The following is a 17,448-nucleotide window of genomic DNA, read 5'->3' as shown; positions in this document are numbered from 1 at the left end:
CTCTGCGGAACTCGGAGATCTCGACCCGCCTCCGGAGACCCCGCCTCCTGCGGGAGTCCCGCCCCTCTCCCAGCTTGAACGTTCGGGGCACGCCGGGTGGGGACGCGCGGCAGCAGTCCTAGGATGCGAGGGCCATTTCTCTCCGGGCGTGGGTTAGATCCGCGGGAAGCCGAGCTATCCCGTCCAGTCGCCTTCACCAAACGGGGAGCAGGCCGTGGTCGCCTCCCCAAGAAGCTCGGAAGATCTGGCCACGCTGCCCCTCTCAGGTGCAGAAAGCCAGCTTTCCCCAACCCGCTGGGAGGATTCCGGGGTTTCCACTTGTCCCGGGTCACTGAGGGCAGAGAACCGCGTCAGGCGTGCAGGATAGACCATTGGAGGACACGCCACCCGCACCCGACCCCCTGACCCCCGCGCGGACCCAGACTCGGCCCCGCACACTCTCCCGGGGTGGGGGGACGGCGCGGCGCAGTCACGCGCGCATCTTACTTGCGCTTACACGCGCGCGAGACTCACGCTCCCCGCACACCTGCGCTCCGCCCCTCGGTCCCAGGCCGGCGACGGGAGAAGACATTTGGGAACCCAAGGCGGCTTCGGAGGCGCACCCCCATCCCTTACCCCCGCCCCATCAGAGCCATTTCCCAGGACCGCAGTTGTCCGGAGGCTCCCTCGGCTCTCAATTAGTCCTCGCCCTCCGCCACCCTTCCCTCCCCCCCGCCTGCCGCGGCACCGGCATCCGCAGCCACAAGCTCGGAGCCGGTGAGGCTGCGAAGGGGGGAGGGGGAGGAATCAAGGGATGAGCGCCGGGAGGGCGTCGGGGGCCCTGAGCCGGACTAGGACGCCCCCGGAGCGGGACCCGGAGCCGGAGCCAGAGCCAGAACATCGGTACCGGGTGGGCAAGGTGGTCAGGGTGGGAGGAATGGAAAAGGCAGGGAGGGATACCGGAGTACCGGGAGGGGGGCTGCGGAAGGCCTGACTCAGGCCAACGCTGAGGAGGTTCGGATGGATGCTGACTCGGGCGCGACTGCTGCGCCCGCCGCCTGAGAATTCCATCCCTTCCCACGCTGCAGTGTCCTTGGGAGGGACAGAAGCGGGGGACAAGCTGGAAAGGATTGGGAACCGTCTGGGCGTCGGGGAAGTGGGACCAGGTTGGGGCCAAAGGCTTGCGTAGCTGCCATCTGGCCTCCAGCCTCGGGCAGACTTGGCCGACTAGCAGCACCCTTGGCCCGGACAGCTCCCTGGCTGGGGAGGGGGTGGGGTGGACCTGTGAGGCTTTCCTGTGCTATCTTCAGAACTGCATTCATACCCTACCCCCCATCCCTAGCTGCAGCCCCCTAAACCCAGGAGGCGCCCTGGCCCGCGCTCGCCCCCCAGGGCCTCATGTCGGAACCACAGCCTGACCTGGAGCCGCCCCAGCATGGGCTGTACATGCTCTTCCTGCTTGTGCTGGTCTTCTTCCTCATGGGCCTTGTAGGCTTCATGATCTGCCATGTGCTAAAGAAGAAAGGCTACCGCTGTCGCACATCTAGGGGCTCAGAGCCTGATGACACCCAGCTCCAGCTCCGTGAGTGAACAGCCTGGAATCCTGGCTCCATCAACTTCCTGCTTTACTCCTTTCCCCACCACATCTTCCTGCCTCCTTGACCCACAGATCGAAGCCAAACCCTGATCAGGCCAGTAGGAAACCTAGCCATGCATTCTAAAGTCAGCCATTAGATGATAGTACCCTGAAAACAAGGTTAGAGAAGGTGGCAGGAACAGTCCACTGCTCACTGCTGGTGGCCCTGGCCTCCCACTGACTCGCCCATCTCCATGGCCCCTGGTATGTTAAAAATCCAGCATGATGGCAGATAGGTAAAGGGATATCTTGAGCACATCAACTGGCCATGGGGCCCATCAGGTCATGTTCTCCTAAAGCTGACTCATTTCTTGCTTTCCTGCCAACCTCTTTCATCCTTCAGCTGAGGACGATGACGTGAATGAGGACACAGTAGAGAGGATTGTTCGCTGCATCATCCAAAATGAAGGTGAGTATAGGCTGGCCCCTTGCTGCCTCCCACTCTGACTGCCTCTTGCCCTGACCTCCACCTCCACTGACTCCCTCTTTCCCTTCTCCCCTCAGCTAATGCTGAGGCCTTGAAGGAGATGCTGGGGGACAGTGAAGGAGAAGGGACAGTGCAGCTGTCCAGGTGAGCTGGAAACAAGGGCCAGCATGACTTAGCTTGCCTTGGAGAGTACCCTCTCCTCCAGCACAGTCCAATCCTGGTGTCATTGCATGTTTGGGATGGAAGGGAGTGGGGAGGAAAGCAAGTCTGCCTAAAACATAGGAAGAAACAATTTTTGTAGAAATTCCAAGTCCTTCAAACCATGTCTCCCATCTAGGTATCTTCAAGGCTAGCATGCACATCTAGTACAACTCTTTGAGTAAAGCATTACCCTCTTTTGGCAAACAGGGCCAGAAGGAAGGACACATGATTATTCATATCTTCACATTGAATTTATTAGATTAAAACAAAAGGATTTGGGCTTGGGGAACAAGGGACTTTTAGAGGCATGCTAAAAGGACAAGGAAGACAATAGAAAGGAAAATGGAAATACAATTTCTGCTCTCCTCCCTACTATCCAGCGTGGATGCCACCTCCAGCCTGCAGGATGGAGCTCCCTCCCACCATCACACTGTGCATCTAGGCTCAGCAGCCCCTTGCATCCACTGCAGCCGTGGCAAGAGGCCCCCACTTGTCCGCCAGGGACGCTCTAAGGAAGGAAAAAGCCGCCCGCGGACTGGGGAGACCACTGTATTCTCAGTGGGAAGGTGGGAATATGGTGTCCCAGGAAAAGGGAGGCTGAGGTGGGACCCCAATAATAAGATACCTGACCCCAAAGGTGAGCCCCACTCTTTTCTCTTGGACTGGGAACTGCAGCAGGGGTCAAGCTGCACAATTTTCCTCACCATCTGAGAAAGCCTCCCCTGCCCCAGAGGTCAGAGGGAGGTGGCCATCAGACCCAGGATGTCTGGCTGGAGGACTAGGCTCAGCTGCCTATTGAACTATAGGCCTAAGTCTCAGTATTCTCTCCTCTCCCAGATTCCGAGTGACACACATTGAGAAGCGTTATGGGCTACATGAGCATCGCGATGGTTCCCCCTCGGACAGAAGCTGGGGTTCTGGTGGGGGGCAAGATCCAGGGGGTGGTCAAGGGTCTGGAGGAGGGCAATCCAGGACAGAGATACCCACTGTTGAAAGGCTGCCCCCTGAGGAGCCCCAGCCCCAGGACCTAGCCAGCCCCCTGATGCAGAATGGAGGACTCAGGGATACCAACCTAGTCCCTTCTGCATTTGAGAAGAACCCTGGAGCCTCTGCAGAACCAACACCAGGGGCCAGAGGGAGGGGCCCAAGCTCAGGGATGCCTAGTCAAGAAACAAATGGAGAGCCAAGCAAACTGGACACCTCAGAGAAGCAGGTATGAAGACATGGCCAGGACTGCCATGGGCTGTGATGGGCTCAGCTTTATTGCCCTCTTCTGACAAGTACTAATTATGATCCACCTACTGTCCCCACTGTTGATATCTCCCCATCTCTAGGTGTCTCCACCACAGGGAACAGGGGGTATGTAAGGTGAGTCTGAGACCCACATCAGGTAATTTCATCCTTGTACCCTGTATCTAAACTCCATAAGCCCATCAGCTCCCCAAGCCCCCAGAGTTAGCCTATGCTTCAGACTTCTTAGCTGGTGGTATGTGCTCCATGCATTAAGAAGGGCCCCGCAGCCCCTGGGGAAAGTGGGAACAGAACTTCAACCCAAAGCAACACTGTTCCCCTTCCTCTCCACCAAGCCTCACTCTTCGTTGTGCCGATGGACTGCCTACCAACTGGCAGGACCAGGGGATGAGTGGGCATGAAGACCCTCCCCTTCAATGGACAGCACTGCCCCTCAGTTGAGGGACCAGCTCTACTTCCACCTGGAGTTGCATGGTCTCAGAATGAGGGACCTCAGAAATCCCCCTTTCCAACCTCCCCCTTACTCTTGGCCATCAGTCTCATAACCCTCTTCAACCTGACAACAGGATGCCTGGCCTGTCTCTTCCAATGCCTCACTACACATGCGAGAGAGTGACAGCTGGGACCAGGCCCTTGCCCTTGGTGGGCCCCTAAAGCAATAGCACCTTAGACTCCCTGACCTTTTGGCACTAGAGTCTCAAGACCTGGCTTGGACTTCCGTGCCCTTTATTCACTGTCAATAAATCCGCTCAGACCATTACAGCTGCTTCACATACTGGCTCCAGCTCCTTCTGACTTCCAAGGCCTGCTCCTCTCCTGACATTATGCCTAATGATCCTGGTATCCAGACCAGAATGGGCCCATAAACCAAGGTGGAGATGGAGATGGCTAGAACTATTCAAGACTTTGGGGAGTGGGTTCCAACCCCAGAGATTTATGGGTATTTTACCATTCTAAAAATGGGATGGTGCCAGAAGACAAAGGGGGTAGGATCCAGCCCTAGGGATGTCAGGAGAACAATGGAAAAGAGGAGTAGATTCTAGCCCCAGAATGGGGGAGAGGGGAAGTTTCCTTGGAGGTAAGCGAGAACACGAGATTCTAGCTTTTGGCTGTGTCGTTCCAGATCATTGAGAGAATGGTCTCTGACAGCATAGAGATGGGGCAGCAGCATTGGGCAGTAGTTCCCCTGGCCTTCAGGTGAGGTGATCTGGGTGGCCAGGATCCGGAGCTTTAGCTGGTGGTGGAGGTGGTGGACGCATCTGTAGGGAACACAAAGTTAGTGCTTCAGATTCCTCCCTTCCAGATATCCTTCTCCCCCCCTACTTTTTTTCCCCAATTTCAGCTTGAGCTCAGGGACTGAGCACTGTCCTTGGGCTTTCTCAAGGCTAGAGCTCTACCACTTGAGCCACAGCACCACTTCCAGCTTTTTCTATGTATGTATGTGGTACCAAGGAATTGAACCCAATGCTTCATGCATGCTAGGCAAGCACTCTGCCACTAAGCCAAACTCCCAACCTCCTTGTTCATTCTTCAGCCCAGAAGACAAAACAGGACCAGCTGGAATGACCCCTTTACAGCTCCCCCTAAGGCAAGGGCTCTTACCGGCCTGAGTCGAGGCACCATCATGTCCAGAGGTCCAAGACTGTCCAAGGATTTAGGACAGTCTAGGGATATGTCTGGTAACAAGAACCAAGAGTTAGTCTTCAGGCATTGCATCTCCAGCACTTAGGACTGTAACACTGTAAATATTTGTTGAATTAATAAACAGTAATGAATCTCAGTCACAAAATCCATCCATCTATCCTCAGTACTTATTGGGCAACTGCTATAAAATCAGCTCTGCCTGAAGTACCAAAAGAAAGAATAGGTGAGAGATACAGCTCCCTCAATAGCTCACAGAAACCCAGTTATGAAATCTCAATACACACAGGAAATATCTTAGTACTAAGTTATACAAAGTGAGCTAGGTGTGGTTGGAGAAGATTAACTCCAGAGGATCAGGGAGGGTTCCTCTGTGGAGAAGGTGAAAGTCTAGGTTTTAGAAAAGATGGACAGTCTAGAAGGAAAAGGGGAGAAGGGGGATGGGGACTTGGTTTTGTAGCAGAAGTTCTTGTTTACTATATGCAAGGCTCTGGGTTTGATCCCCAGCACCACAAAAAATAAAATAAAGAAAAAAGTGAAATAAAGCTAGGTATTTGCAAGGTTCAGAGTAAATGACACGGCTATTATCTGCATGTTTACTATGTGCCAAAAACAACACGGGGTTTCTCCCTCCACCCCACTCCCTCAAGGTTATCACTCTACCACTTAAGCCACATATCCACTTCCAACTTTTTTGAGTTATTTGTTAGGGATGAGAGTCTCACAGACTTTCCTGGCCAGGCTGGTTTTAAAGCACAATCTTCAGATCTTAGCCTGCTGAGTAGCCTAGGATTATAGGCATGAGTCACCAGTGTCTGGCTAGAAACATCCTTTTAAAAAGAACAATGTAACAATGGATGGGCAGTTAGAACAGGAATTCATCCAGGTCAGCCTAACTCCAAATGTCAAGCTCTTCTTCCCACTCACCTGCAAGGTGTAGTGACAGCCAACAGAGAAGCAGTGTGTGGCCTTAGAGCCCATCCTTACTTACTCTTCACCACTCTTATCATTAGAACCTCCAAGCCTTCTACTCACCCCCAGGCAGGGCAGGTGCAGAGAGTCCGCCCAAGGCACAGGTGGGTGCAGGAGGAGAGAAACTGGGAGGAGAAGGAGATGGCAGCATCTGGGGGCAGGATGGGCATAGAGTTATTCCTAACATGGGAAGGTTTTACTAGCTTTTCTCCCATCTACAGTTCCTCTCCTGTCAATACAGGAAGTAGCCAAAAGTTTATATTCAGGCTGGGGTTGTAACTTATACATATTTCAACAGCCAATATTTGGCTGTTGAAGTTATTGTACTAAGTTGATGTACTATGGTGCAGGTATTTTTCCCATACACTAATTCAACCCACATCACTAACCTGTCAGTCATTTTTTTACCAGTCCTGGGACTTGAACTCAGGGCCTGGGCACTGTCCTTGGACACTTTTTGTGCTCTGCCACTTGAGCCATAGCACTACTTCCAGCTTTTTCTGTGTATGTAGTACCAAGGAATGGAACCCAGGGCTTCTCACATGCTAGGCAAGTACTCTACCACTAGGCTACATTCCTGGCCCCAGATAGTCATTTTTAGGTTAGAGGTAAAATTAGGTTAAGCCATCTGTCCAAGATCACAGGGTCAGTTAGTGGCAGAGTGCTGGCTACAAACCAGGTCTCCCACTGTTAGTTGAAGATTTAAGTACTTTCTGTGTGCAATGGGGATAAGTAGACTTTTATTCATGGTGTGAGACTGTTGAAATAGCTATAACATCCATTTATACATAAAATAGGTTCAGAGAGGTTGTCTAAGATCACTGCTCAGGATCCTGTGGTAGAAATTTGAACTAAGGTCTATCTAGCACTAAAGTCTTCTGAATTTCTAGGAAGCTTATCTTGGTTTCTCTTTCCTCTGCCCAGAGAGAGACCTAAGCTACCATAGGAGGAAACCCTGGGGAAAAGAGGAGGCATTAAGTTAAACAAGGCTTTAACCCAAAGGTACCCGGGGACCCAGAAAAAACAAGGACTCACCTGTTCAGAGTCTGAGAGTTCGGGTGGCCCTGGGGGACCAAGCAGCTCCTCTACCAGCAAGGAGGGGAAAACCCCAACATGGCCCCCAAACTCTCCCCTCCAAAAGCCATCATCCACTCCATCTTGGGCCCTAGGCAGCAGGCGGATAAGTGCTCCCTCAGGGAAGCTCAGCTCCTCTTCACTCTGTCCAGTGTAACTGTACAGGGCACGCGCCAAAAATGCTGTAGATGTCCAAAAGAGGCAGTGAGAGAAGGGAATGAGCCGCGGTACCCTCAGGCTTACACCAAATAATTTATCTCCATACTCAGGGTACCCAGAATTTCCCTTTCTTACCAGTGGGTTCTGCCCCTAATGGATTGTTACTGTCATGGCTGCTCTCAGAGACGGACAGATCTGGGAAGTTGAGATACCGCTCAGGAACAAAGCCTACCTCACCATGCTGGTTCCGAGCCTGTTTGCCCAGCAATAGGAATAGATCAGACTTGGCTTGAAACAGCCCAGGACCCTGGCTTTCCTCCACTCAGGCTTCTGGAGGAAAACCAGGAGTAGGCCTTAGGGGCCACAGGAAAGTCCTCCCACAGACCCCCAACTCAAGATCGTAGCCCAGAATTATATACCCACCTTGACCCATTCTTCAGCATCTCCCTCCTCTATGACCTCCAGCCACTCACCCTCCATGATAGTCAGTTCATCTTCATGCCCTGCCTGAGTCCCGCAAGGAAAGATTCAGGAGTTGGCTGATCCCCTACTGTTGCCCATCTGAAGTCCTGACCCCTCTTCATACCTGATAGCCAAACACCACATATGCTGGGCAGGGGAGGGGCCTGGTAGCCAGGGCTGGGGGGGCAGGCTCCTCAAAAAGCTCCCCAGTCTCCTCACATTCATCAAAATCAGAAAGCTCAACATCCTCAGCCTGCAGGGGATAAAGAGCTTATCATTATGGAGCCCACTCTCAAGTATTGCTTGGCTCTCCCACTCCCCTACCTTACCTCAAACATACTAGGAATTGTCCTGTAAGGCTGAAACTCACAACCAATCGACAAATCTCATAATCAAAACCACCCACAGAGTAGGGTGAAGTTGAATAATACTATTTAAAATTGAGCATTTAATATGTACACAGTATGATGTAAAGTATCTTTTTTGGGGGGAGGGGGTCTGATACTGGAGCATAAACTCAAGACTTCCCATTTTGCTTAGCTTTTTCTACTCAAGACTGCTTCAATCCACCACTCAAACCACACCTCCACTTCTTTCTGCTAGTTAATTAGAAATGTCTCTTGGAGTTGTCTGCCTGGGCTAGTTTCCAACTATGACCCTTAGCTCTCAGCCTCCTGAGAAGCTAGAATTACAGACATGAGTCACAAGAGCCTGGAAGTACTGTACTATCTATACTATCCTATCTTTACACATATATACGTAAAGATATAAATATACATATACATATACGTGTGTATACATATACACATCTACAAACGTATATTTATTAGATATGCACATCTATGTGTATACATATATAAGTATGGCTTCTGGCGGGGAGAATTTGGGAGTCATGTTGGATTTTTCCCCTTCTTGCTGGTAGAGGAAGCACTATATTAAGTACCTTTACACACACACACACACACACACACACACACACACACATATAGTATACATAAATATTTATATACATATTGTTTAATCGTCACAAAAGATTTTCTACAGGAAAGAGATTATATTAACCCAGTATTGTTTTGCATAACTATTAACCTCATTTTAGTCAGTTTCCAAGATCATCAGCCAGTGAATGGCTGGTACTAAAGTCACTCACAAGGAGCTCCCAGAATCTTGGTTCTTCTTGATGGTGAGAAACCAAGTGGTAAAGTGTTCATCTAGTAAGGGTAAGGCCCTGGGTTCCATCCCCAGAACTGCAGGGGGAAAATAATTATGGAAGATTCTCTATGCCAGAAACCTGTGGAGAATTTTATATGAATTGTTTCATTTAAGCCTTACAACAACCCTCAAGTCAGGTACTGCTCTGATTCCCATTTCCCTTACCCTCCTAGGTATATACAGTGAGGGGTGGGAGGAGCTCACCGTGGGGGAGAGGTCCCTCTGGGACAGCCTCGCCTCGCTAAGCCTTCGCTCCTGCTCCACCTCATCCTGGGCCTGGGTCATGGCTGGCTTCAACCAGAGCTGAACATCTAGGCCAGCCCCCTGCAGCAAGGCCAGCCGGGCGGCCCCCTTCACCTGGCTTACCTGACATGAGGAAAAAGGGAGTTAGTATCCACCCCTTGCTTCTCCTCTCAGCGCAAGCTGACTGAAGGGGTGGATCTCAGTGGTGTGACACCTCACCTGTGCCCTACGGATGCTCTCCTTCACTTCCTGTAGTCTCTGTTCTATGCCAGGGGCTTCTCGCTCTGGAGCCTGTTGCCGCCTCTGCTCCAGTCGCTGCAACACCTAGTGAGGAAGGCGGAAGTGGCTAGAAACACTGGGGGCCACAACTTACTCTGGACCTAGTACTTGGCTAGTTGCATCATTTGCCATTTGTCATTTATCTTCCCTAAGAGGTAGGTGTTATTATTGGCTCCACTTTAGTGATGAGGAAACTGGAGTCCAGAGAGGTGAAATCACTCCTTTACCCAGGGTCAGAGAGCTGGCAAGCAACAGATTTCATCTGAACCTAGATCAGTCTACCACTGAAGGCTGTTTTCTTAACTATTGTGTCATACCATTGTGTTAAAACATTTTTCCTCCCAGTCTGTCTATAGCCTCATGGGCCCCTCAGTAATGCTAGGATCCCCATCTCTCAGCATTTCTTGCCCACCCACAACACGTGCACCCCACCTCACCCGATGCCCATGGTGTTGGATCTTGTAGTCTCGGGCAGCTCGACCTGCCCAGCGCTGGATCTCTTTCTCCAGGCCACTCTCCCCAGCCTGATCTCCTGCTCCTTGCTCCAGTGAACACACCTGAATGGACAAGGGTGTGTTGTGAGGAGATTGTGAGCCCATCTTTCTCACCAGTTCCCTCCCTTTACCTCACAAGGACAAGGGTAAAGAAAAAGGGGTACGTGGCTATGTCCGTGGACATAGTATAAATTGGTATGAATATAGTCCCAAGAATAGGATCGGGATTAAAGAACCCAAAAGTATAGTATGGTGAAGTGACATGAACTTTCATCTGAGATGTGTTTGTATGTCCTGTAGAAGGGAAGGAAACTGGAATGGTAAGGCCCTTTCTCCAAACAGTCACTGAATTTATTAACTCAGTACAAGTATAACAGGAGAGAAGGCTTAAGCCATATATTTATATCTGGTCTGGCTCAACAAATAGGGAACTTTTACCTGATCAGCTCCTGCTGCATGAAACTGCTGAGGTGGTGTGGGAGAAAAGATGCCAGGCTCCTGAAGAAACAACTTCACATCCTGCTCCCAGTTTACCTAGGTTTGGAAAAAGGCACAGTCACTCACTTACTGGCACCTCTCCAGCACTGCCCCAGCATCTCTTGGCAGAAAGAGGATAAGTGAAAAGGAATGGGTCAGGCGTACAATAACAAGGGCTGTATTAGAAGAGCAGGGTACAAAAGAGCTAACACAGACCTGAGCCCTTACCTGAGATGTTGTCTGTCCCCCATGGCGGGCATGTTCCAAGACCATCTCTGCAGCTTCCAGCTCAGTGCGGCTCAATAAGGTCAGGGGATCTCTCAAGTATTCTGATAGCTCGCTTACCAACGCCTGGAGAGAATCCCAAGATACTCATATCACCTTCTCCAGGTCCCCACTGGAATGTGGTCCAGGTTTCAACAGGAGATGGGCATGAGAGACAGGAAGTGGGGAAGAAATAACATGCATCACTGGCCCTCAAGATGTCCAGCACTCAACAGCTTAAGAAGCACTTTGAGCCGGGTGCTAATGGCTCATGCCTGTAATCCTAGCTACTCAGGAGGTTGAGATCGGACGATCAAGGGACGCAAAGCCATCCCAGGCAGGAAAGTCTATGAGACTCTTATCTCCAAATAACCACCAGAAAACTGGAATTAGTGCTGTGGCTCCAAGTCACTAGCCTTGAGTGAAAAGAGCTCAGGGAGAGAGTCCAGGCTCTGAGTTGAAGCTCTCTGACTGATTTTTAAAAAATCAATACTTTCACATCTATTATCTTTAAATCTCATGGATGTTATGATGTTGGCAAACCTGGGACTAATGCTGATGAAGAATGTGGGGTTCAATGGAGTTGTGTCCTGCATAGTAAACCAGCTAGAAGCAGAACCTGAATTCAGATATATATCTTTTTTTTTTTTTTTTGCCAGTCCTGGGGCTTGAACTCAGTGCCTGGGTACTGTCCTTGGGCTTTCTCAAGTCTAGTGCTCTACCACTTGAACCAGCTTTTTCTGTGTATGTGGTATTGGGGAATCGAACCCAGGGCTTTGTGTATGCTAGGCAAGCACTCTACCATTAGGCTATGTTTCTAGCCCCTCAAATATGTATCTTGTACTAATTCTAAGTGAAGTCCTTAGCACCACCAACCAGCCTCAGGGGATGTAGCAAATGGAGAGCCTCTCCTTTAGCTGAGAACAAGGATAGTGTGGGTTAGGACTGGCCTTGAGCAGAGCTGGCAGTTCCTCTTGGTAGTAGTGGTCAAGGTGGGCATTGGTAGCTACCAAGTTCAGCAGATACTCATTACGGGCTGCTCTAAGTTGCTGGGAGTACTGGGCTGACTGGACAGAGAGCTGGAAGAAGGAAATAAAGAGTTAACAAGGAGCTCTGAACCCTCAAGATCCTTCCAAGGTTAACCCCAAACTCACATCCACAATAGATTCTCACAATGAGAGCTTACTACATGCCTGGCAATATACTAAAAAGTTTATATACAACTCTGACTTCAATCCTCTAGTGGCTCACACTTGTAATCCTAACAACTCAAGAGGCTGAAATCTGAGGATCATGATTGGAAGCCAGCTTAGGCAGGAAAGTGAGACTCTTATTTCCAATTAATCACCAAAACTCCAGAAGTTGAGCTATGGCTCAAGTGGTAGAGCACCAGCCTTGAGAGGAAAAATCTAAGGGACAGTTTCTAGGCTCTGAGTTCAAGCCTCAATACCAACACACACACACACACACACACACACACACACAACTGGCTTCTACATACATTCAAAATAAAATCCAAAACTGTTCCTTACATTGGTCCAATGTGAACTGACTCCTGAAACTTTCCTTACTTCCTTTCAAGTGCTTGTCCCTTGCTCATGCTCTGGGCACATTAGTGTTCTCCTAGTTCCTTGAGCCAAAGTTACTCCCACCTCAGAGGCTTTATATTCACCATTCCTTCTCCCTGGAATGGTCTTCCACCAAGGATAGGTCCTTCTTGACATTTATATGACCCATTTAGAAATACTTTTTCTCCAAATCACACTCCTCTATTACCTAGTTTTACTTCCATCCTCCCTCATCTGATCATTTGTGCACATACTCCCTCCACCAGGCTGTACACAGAAGTCCTCCAAAAATAATATAAAAAATGAAAAAGAAAAAGGCATTATTTCCATTGTATAAATGAAGAAATGCTGCTCAAAGAAACCAAATAAGCTAACGTGGTCACCCATCTAGGAAGTTGGGGAGCCTGAATTCAACAAAGTGTCTTAAATTATGTCCTTGGATTCCAAACTATTAGGGTACTCTAACTGCCGTTCATCAAGTCATGTCTTCATTCCCCTAACCTTGGTGCTCAGTTTCTGGAGACTGGTCCGAGAGTGGAAGATGCCATGGTCACTTCGGTTCAATCTGTGCAAGCGAGGGCAAGGAGTCCTAAGTCAGGCCCAACTTCAATGATTTACTGCCACTCCACACCACCCCATGCCCACAAACTACTCGTGAGCCCACCTGGCCTGGACATCAGCTGCCTTCTCCTGTGCCAAGGCCCATACACGTTCCCGCTGTCCATACAGCTTGCGACTTCGGCTCAGCTCCCGGACAGACTGCAGCACCTCAGCCTGTGCTCTCTGGAGGCTCTCTGTCCCCTAGCAGCATGGGCACACAAGGTCTTCACCCAGACCACCTCCATTCCCAAATGAGGTTCCTTCACCTTATCCACTAAGCCATACCTTCCTAAGCACCTGCTCCTTGGCACTCCGCCCTGTGCCCCCTGCTAGGTCACGGTATCGGTCAGACGCCTGGAGACGGGTTTGGCCTGCAGCCATGGTGGCATCCAGCAGGCAGCGCCAGGCACCAAACACTGTCCTGTCCCTCCCCAGAGAAAGTCTGTGGTGAAGAGAGGAGCGCTCCATAGCTTCACAAGACACCCCCTCCCCAACATCATAGGAGACAGAATGATTTCCCTTCCCCTTTTGTCTGAGAGCCCATCAATCGATCAGCCCATTAGCTCAGCCACAAGATCACTCAGTGCCCTCCACCCCTACCCACAGTGTCCTTGCTGGGTCAGCTCCTCTCCTACGCTGTGTCAGCTCTACCTACAGCTCATGCGCCCGGTCCCCTCACTAGTCCTTCATCCCTACAGGTCTCTGGGGCTGAGCACCCTATCATCTCCAGAGCCTCTGTAAGACTCACCTGCTGTCCAGCTCCCCGCTTCGCTGCCCTTCCCTCTTCAGGAATGGCCCGGCCAGTTTCTGGAGTGCCTGGTGAGAAAACAATCACAAATCCAATTCTTCATCCAACACTCACCCCAACTGGGAGAATTTGGGCCTAAGGTATACTAACACCATTCTTGGAATGCATACTACACACTACTTGCTTTGGTAAATACCTTCCTGAGTTCACTAATTTATTTACTCTTTACAACAATCCTTCATGAGATTTGGGTATTATTATTATCCCCATTTTACAGAGAAGAAAACTGAGAGTAAGAAATGTTAACTCATTTGTCGGAGGTCACACATCTAATAAGCAGTAGCACAGGACGGATTTGTTTGCCTGCCTCCAAGCATTTGATCATAATAAGAGACACTGCTGGTAGTTAAAGGAGACTAGAACCAGAGGGAAGAGACAAAGAAGAGTCCATACCTGCCCATACTCCCGCTCAATGGCTGCCCTCTGCTTGCTGTACGATCTGTGGAGATTGGGGAAAGAAGAGGGGTTTTTCCATGTGGTCCTGTTCTCCTACCCTAAATCCTTTCTCAGTCTGAGCTGGAGGACGAAAGGAGCCAGACCAGACTGTGACTACACCCAAAGGGAATGGGACTGAAGAAACCGAGTCCTTGAGATCACCTCGGGCAGCCGCCATACAGGACAGGCTCAGAGCCCCAGCAGAATCCTCCCCACCCCTGAAGCCTCTGTGGGCTTGGGGGTGAGGATTGAAGGGAGGGGGAGGGGGCTAGGTGCGGTGTCGCCAGCCTTCCAACAAGTCTGGAAGAACGAGGGGATTTTTACCCTAAGATTGACTGTGAGGGTGGGGACAGTGGCATGGAGAGGCGTCAAGGAGGTTGTGGGAGGGTCCCTCTGTTTATGTATGTGTATCCAGTATCGGGAGCGGCGGGCTTTGGGGTGAAGGTTGAGGATGAGCCATTTACCCCTGTCTCCCCACCCCCAACCGGCAATTGTGGTTGAAGGAAAAACGGGGTTTGCAGCTAGGGCGAACCAGGGGGTGGGGTCAGAGGCTACCTGATGTCCTCCAGCAGATCCGCCTCCCTCTGCTGCCGGATCTGAAGGATGCTCAGTTGCTCCAGGAAGCGGAGCTTCACCTCCTGGGCCGGCTTTACCTGTGGGATTAAGGGGAGAATAAAGACACCCCACCGGCTAGGAAGCCTAAAAACACAGCACGGGGAGCAGAGAGGGGGCGGGGCCGGGGAGGGGCTGAATTGCCTCCTCGGTTACTTCTGGGCTAGCCTCTGACGCCTTCCTACCTCCTGTCTCCCACCCCGGGTCGAGTGCCCTGTGAGCTCCCTCCGTACCGCCAGCCCACCAGGTGACCCTATTTCCCGGCCCATCTCACTTTTCGGGGCGGCGGCTGCATTGCTGCTTCGGCCCAGGCGGCCAGCGACTCGACTCCGGAACTCCAGGAGGCCCCGCCCACGAAGAAGCCCTGCCCAGACACGAGAGGTCACGCCCCCTCCCCGGCCACGCCCTCTTTCCGCCCACACCGTGTCTGCCCACACCGTGTCTGCCTGAGTGCACGGACGGAAACGCCGGGCAGCCACAAGGGAGCTGAACTTCTGTTATTGTTGAGAATGTCCAGGAAGGTCCGGGCCGCAGGGCGGACGCAGCGTCCTCAGGGCGATAAGGAGAACCCAGGGCTTCTGAGTCAAGACGCCTGGGTTCTATTTCTAGTGTAGCCACTGATTCAGCCTGTAATTATTTCGGCTTATCATTTACATATGCATATTAACCCGTCCGGGCGCTAAAGGCGTGAAATGGTGAGGAACTCAAAAGGTGACCAGGGAAACTGAGTCACTGGACACCTCAGAGAAGATACCTCTGACAAAGAGATACAGGGTTGGTCCTAGACATTTTCCTAATTCCCGTCGAGCTGGAAAAACCAGTGCAAGCCAGGTGAGAAAGATGCCTAAGCTAATAAGGAACTAGGCCCTGAGAAAGACCAGAATATCTTGGGCCTTATTAGACATTAACTGATACCAAAGAGGAGGTGTGTTGGAAGGTCTACCTGGAGTCTTATGGCCTAGGAAAGTCCTTGTCACTTTTAGGGTCTTCCATTCAGCCTTTGCATCCCAAGGTCTTCCAAGGTAGGCATGGTTTTCTGAGAAGCACTGTCCCTTTCCTCATCCTCCTCACCAAGGGGGCTTCCCTTGACCCACACCAAGATCCCCAAATCCACACCACTATCATATTTTAAAACTCTGGATTCATATTTCCAGTAGTATCTAATAGCTACCACACAAAAAAGTAAGGCTGCTACACCTGTTCTTTCCTCAGGTAGATCAAATCAGACTTCCTGCAGTTAGGAAAGCCATATCCCTGGCATCATACCCCATCTCTTGTTCCATTCATCAACAAGTAATACAGATTTTGTCACACGTACTCACCCTAATCAGCTCATTTCATCCCCAACCCAAGTCCCCACAATTCTTCACATACGAGTCCCTCAAATTCCAAGACTACCACCCTAGTATAAGCCTCCATTATCAGTTTTCGAGTCTAATAATCTGGTCTTCTTGCTTCCAGGCTTCTTTCCACAAGTCACAAATTGCCCGGAAGTCAGCGCATAATCTTTAAGGGAGAAGAGGAAGGGAGAGAACAAGATCTTATCTTTTTCTTGTTTAAAACACAAATGTCACCAAATAAATCCCAAATGCCTGAAGTCAAAATAAAATCCATGGCCTATGAAACCATGCTGATTGGGGCCCCACTAATCGACTTCAGCACCCCTCTCCTATCCTCCATTCACTGGCTCGCAGCTACTTCATTCTCTTTGCTATTTCAAGGATCAAGTCCCTTCCCATAATACAACTTCCATGTCTGCCTCTGCCTTTCAAAGCTCCTGTCCCCAGCAGTCTGCATGTCCAATTTCTTATTCTTGTTTGAACTCCTCAGATCTCTCTTCCCATTCACCTACAGAAGGCCACCTCCACACTCAGTGTTTGTTTTTCCCCCTGGCAGTCAGGGGGCTTGAACTTAGGGTCTGGGCACTATCCTTGGGCTTTCTAGTGCTCTACTACTTGAGCCATAGCATCACTTCCAGCTTTTACTGTGTATGTGGTACCAAGGAATTAAACCCAGGGTTTCATGTATGCGAGGCAAGAACTCAACCATTAGGCCATGCACCAGGCCCTCTTCTGTTTATTTTCTGTTTTCTATTTCTGTTCTTCAGTAGAGGCTCCATAAGAGCAGGGGCCACATCTGTCTTGTTCATACTTGGCATCATTTAGGGGTGTGTGTGTGTGTGTGTGTGTGTCTGTCTGTCTGTCTGTCTGTCTCTGTCCTGGGGATTTAACTCAGGGCCTGGGAACTGTCCCTGAGCTTTTCTGCTCAAGGCTAGAGCTCTGCCTCTTGTATTTATTTATTTATTTATTTATTTATTTATTTATTTATTGGCAGTCCTGGGGCTTGTACTCAGGGCCTGAGCACTGTCCTTGGACTTTCTCAAGGCTAGCACTCTGCCACTTGAGCCACAGCACCACTTCTGGCTTTTTTCTATTTATGTGGTACCGAGGAATTGAACCTGGGTCTTCATGCGTGCTAGGCAAGCACTCCCAGCCCCAAGAGCTCTGCCTCGAGCCAGTTTCACTTCCAGCTTTTTGCTGGTTAATTGGAGATAGGAATCTTGGGGGTTTGTCTATCCAGACTGGCTTTAAACCATAATCCTCAAATCCCAGTCTCCTGCATAACTGAGAGTACAGGCTAAGCTATAGGAAGAA

General features: G+C 50.4%; 2 protein-coding genes across 5 annotated transcripts; one reads left to right on the top strand and one right to left on the bottom strand.

The window, feature by feature from the left end:
* The first annotated feature begins 100 nt into the window (after positions 1–100).
* On the top strand, positions 101–4,267 carry Rell2 (RELT like 2). Of its 4 annotated transcripts, none has more exons than XM_090331332.1 (8): positions 101–266; positions 1,322–1,561; positions 1,959–2,024; positions 2,120–2,186; positions 2,624–2,809; positions 3,081–3,456; positions 3,578–3,611; positions 3,830–4,267. In XM_090331332.1, the coding sequence occupies exons 2-7, from the start codon at positions 1,378–1,380 to the stop codon at positions 3,608–3,610; spliced, it is 912 nt and encodes a 303-aa protein (XP_090187458.1). In that variant the 5' UTR covers positions 101–266; positions 1,322–1,377; the 3' UTR covers position 3,611; positions 3,830–4,267. The 4 variants fall into 4 exon arrangements, with proteins under 4 accessions (XP_090187458.1, XP_090187457.1, XP_090187459.1 ...); XM_090331331.1 differs by having other exon boundaries at positions 101–882; XM_090331333.1 differs by having other exon boundaries at positions 101–889; positions 4,061–4,267.
* Positions 4,268–4,338: 71 nt separating this feature from the next.
* On the bottom strand, positions 4,339–15,130 carry Fchsd1 (FCH and double SH3 domains 1). Its single transcript, XM_090331334.1, has 20 exons — positions 15,069–15,130; positions 14,738–14,835; positions 14,141–14,186; positions 13,688–13,755; positions 13,225–13,366; positions 13,004–13,140; positions 12,841–12,904; positions 11,722–11,850; positions 10,736–10,858; positions 10,469–10,564; positions 9,974–10,093; positions 9,477–9,581; positions 9,219–9,380; positions 7,927–8,055; positions 7,764–7,847; positions 7,476–7,593; positions 7,143–7,363; positions 6,171–6,258; positions 5,097–5,170; positions 4,339–4,753 (listed from the first exon to the last, which is right to left on the bottom strand). The coding sequence occupies exons 1-20, from the start codon at positions 15,087–15,089 to the stop codon at positions 4,688–4,690; spliced, it is 2,091 nt and encodes a 696-aa protein (XP_090187460.1). The 5' UTR covers positions 15,090–15,130; the 3' UTR covers positions 4,339–4,687.
* Between the last annotated feature and the right edge of the window lie 2,318 nt (positions 15,131–17,448).

Source organism: Megascapheus bottae, chromosome 4 (assembly GCF_031878675.1).
Source record: "Megascapheus bottae isolate mThoBot1 chromosome 4, mThoBot2.hap1, whole genome shotgun sequence".
Classification (NCBI taxonomy): Eukaryota; Metazoa; Chordata; class Mammalia; order Rodentia; family Geomyidae; genus Megascapheus; species Megascapheus bottae.
This window is presented reverse-complemented; position numbering and strand designations above follow the sequence as displayed.

What these genes read in the sequence shown, in the direction of transcription:
- Fchsd1 (XM_090331334.1), bottom strand. Translation starts at nt 15,089, where the DNA reads ATGCAGCCGCCGCCCCGAAAA. An exon ending in GCAGCTGATGTCCAGGCCAG is followed by an intron (nt 12,905 to 13,003) that starts GTGGGCTCACGA and finishes TCGCTTGCACAG; the next exon opens with ATTGAACCGAAGTGACCATG. An exon ending in AGAGCATCCGTAGGGCACAG is followed by an intron (nt 9,381 to 9,476) that starts GTGAGGTGTCAC and finishes TCCTCATGTCAG; the next exon opens with GTAAGCCAGGTGAAGGGGGC.
- Rell2 (XM_090331332.1), top strand. Translation starts at nt 1,378, where the DNA reads ATGTCGGAACCACAGCCTGACCTGGAGCCGCCCCAGCATGGGCTGTAC. An exon ending in TGACACCCAGCTCCAGCTCC is followed by an intron (nt 1,562 to 1,958) that starts GTGAGTGAACAG and finishes TTCATCCTTCAG; the next exon opens with CTGAGGACGATGACGTGAAT. An exon ending in CTGCATCATCCAAAATGAAG is followed by an intron (nt 2,025 to 2,119) that starts GTGAGTATAGGC and finishes TTCTCCCCTCAG; the next exon opens with CTAATGCTGAGGCCTTGAAG.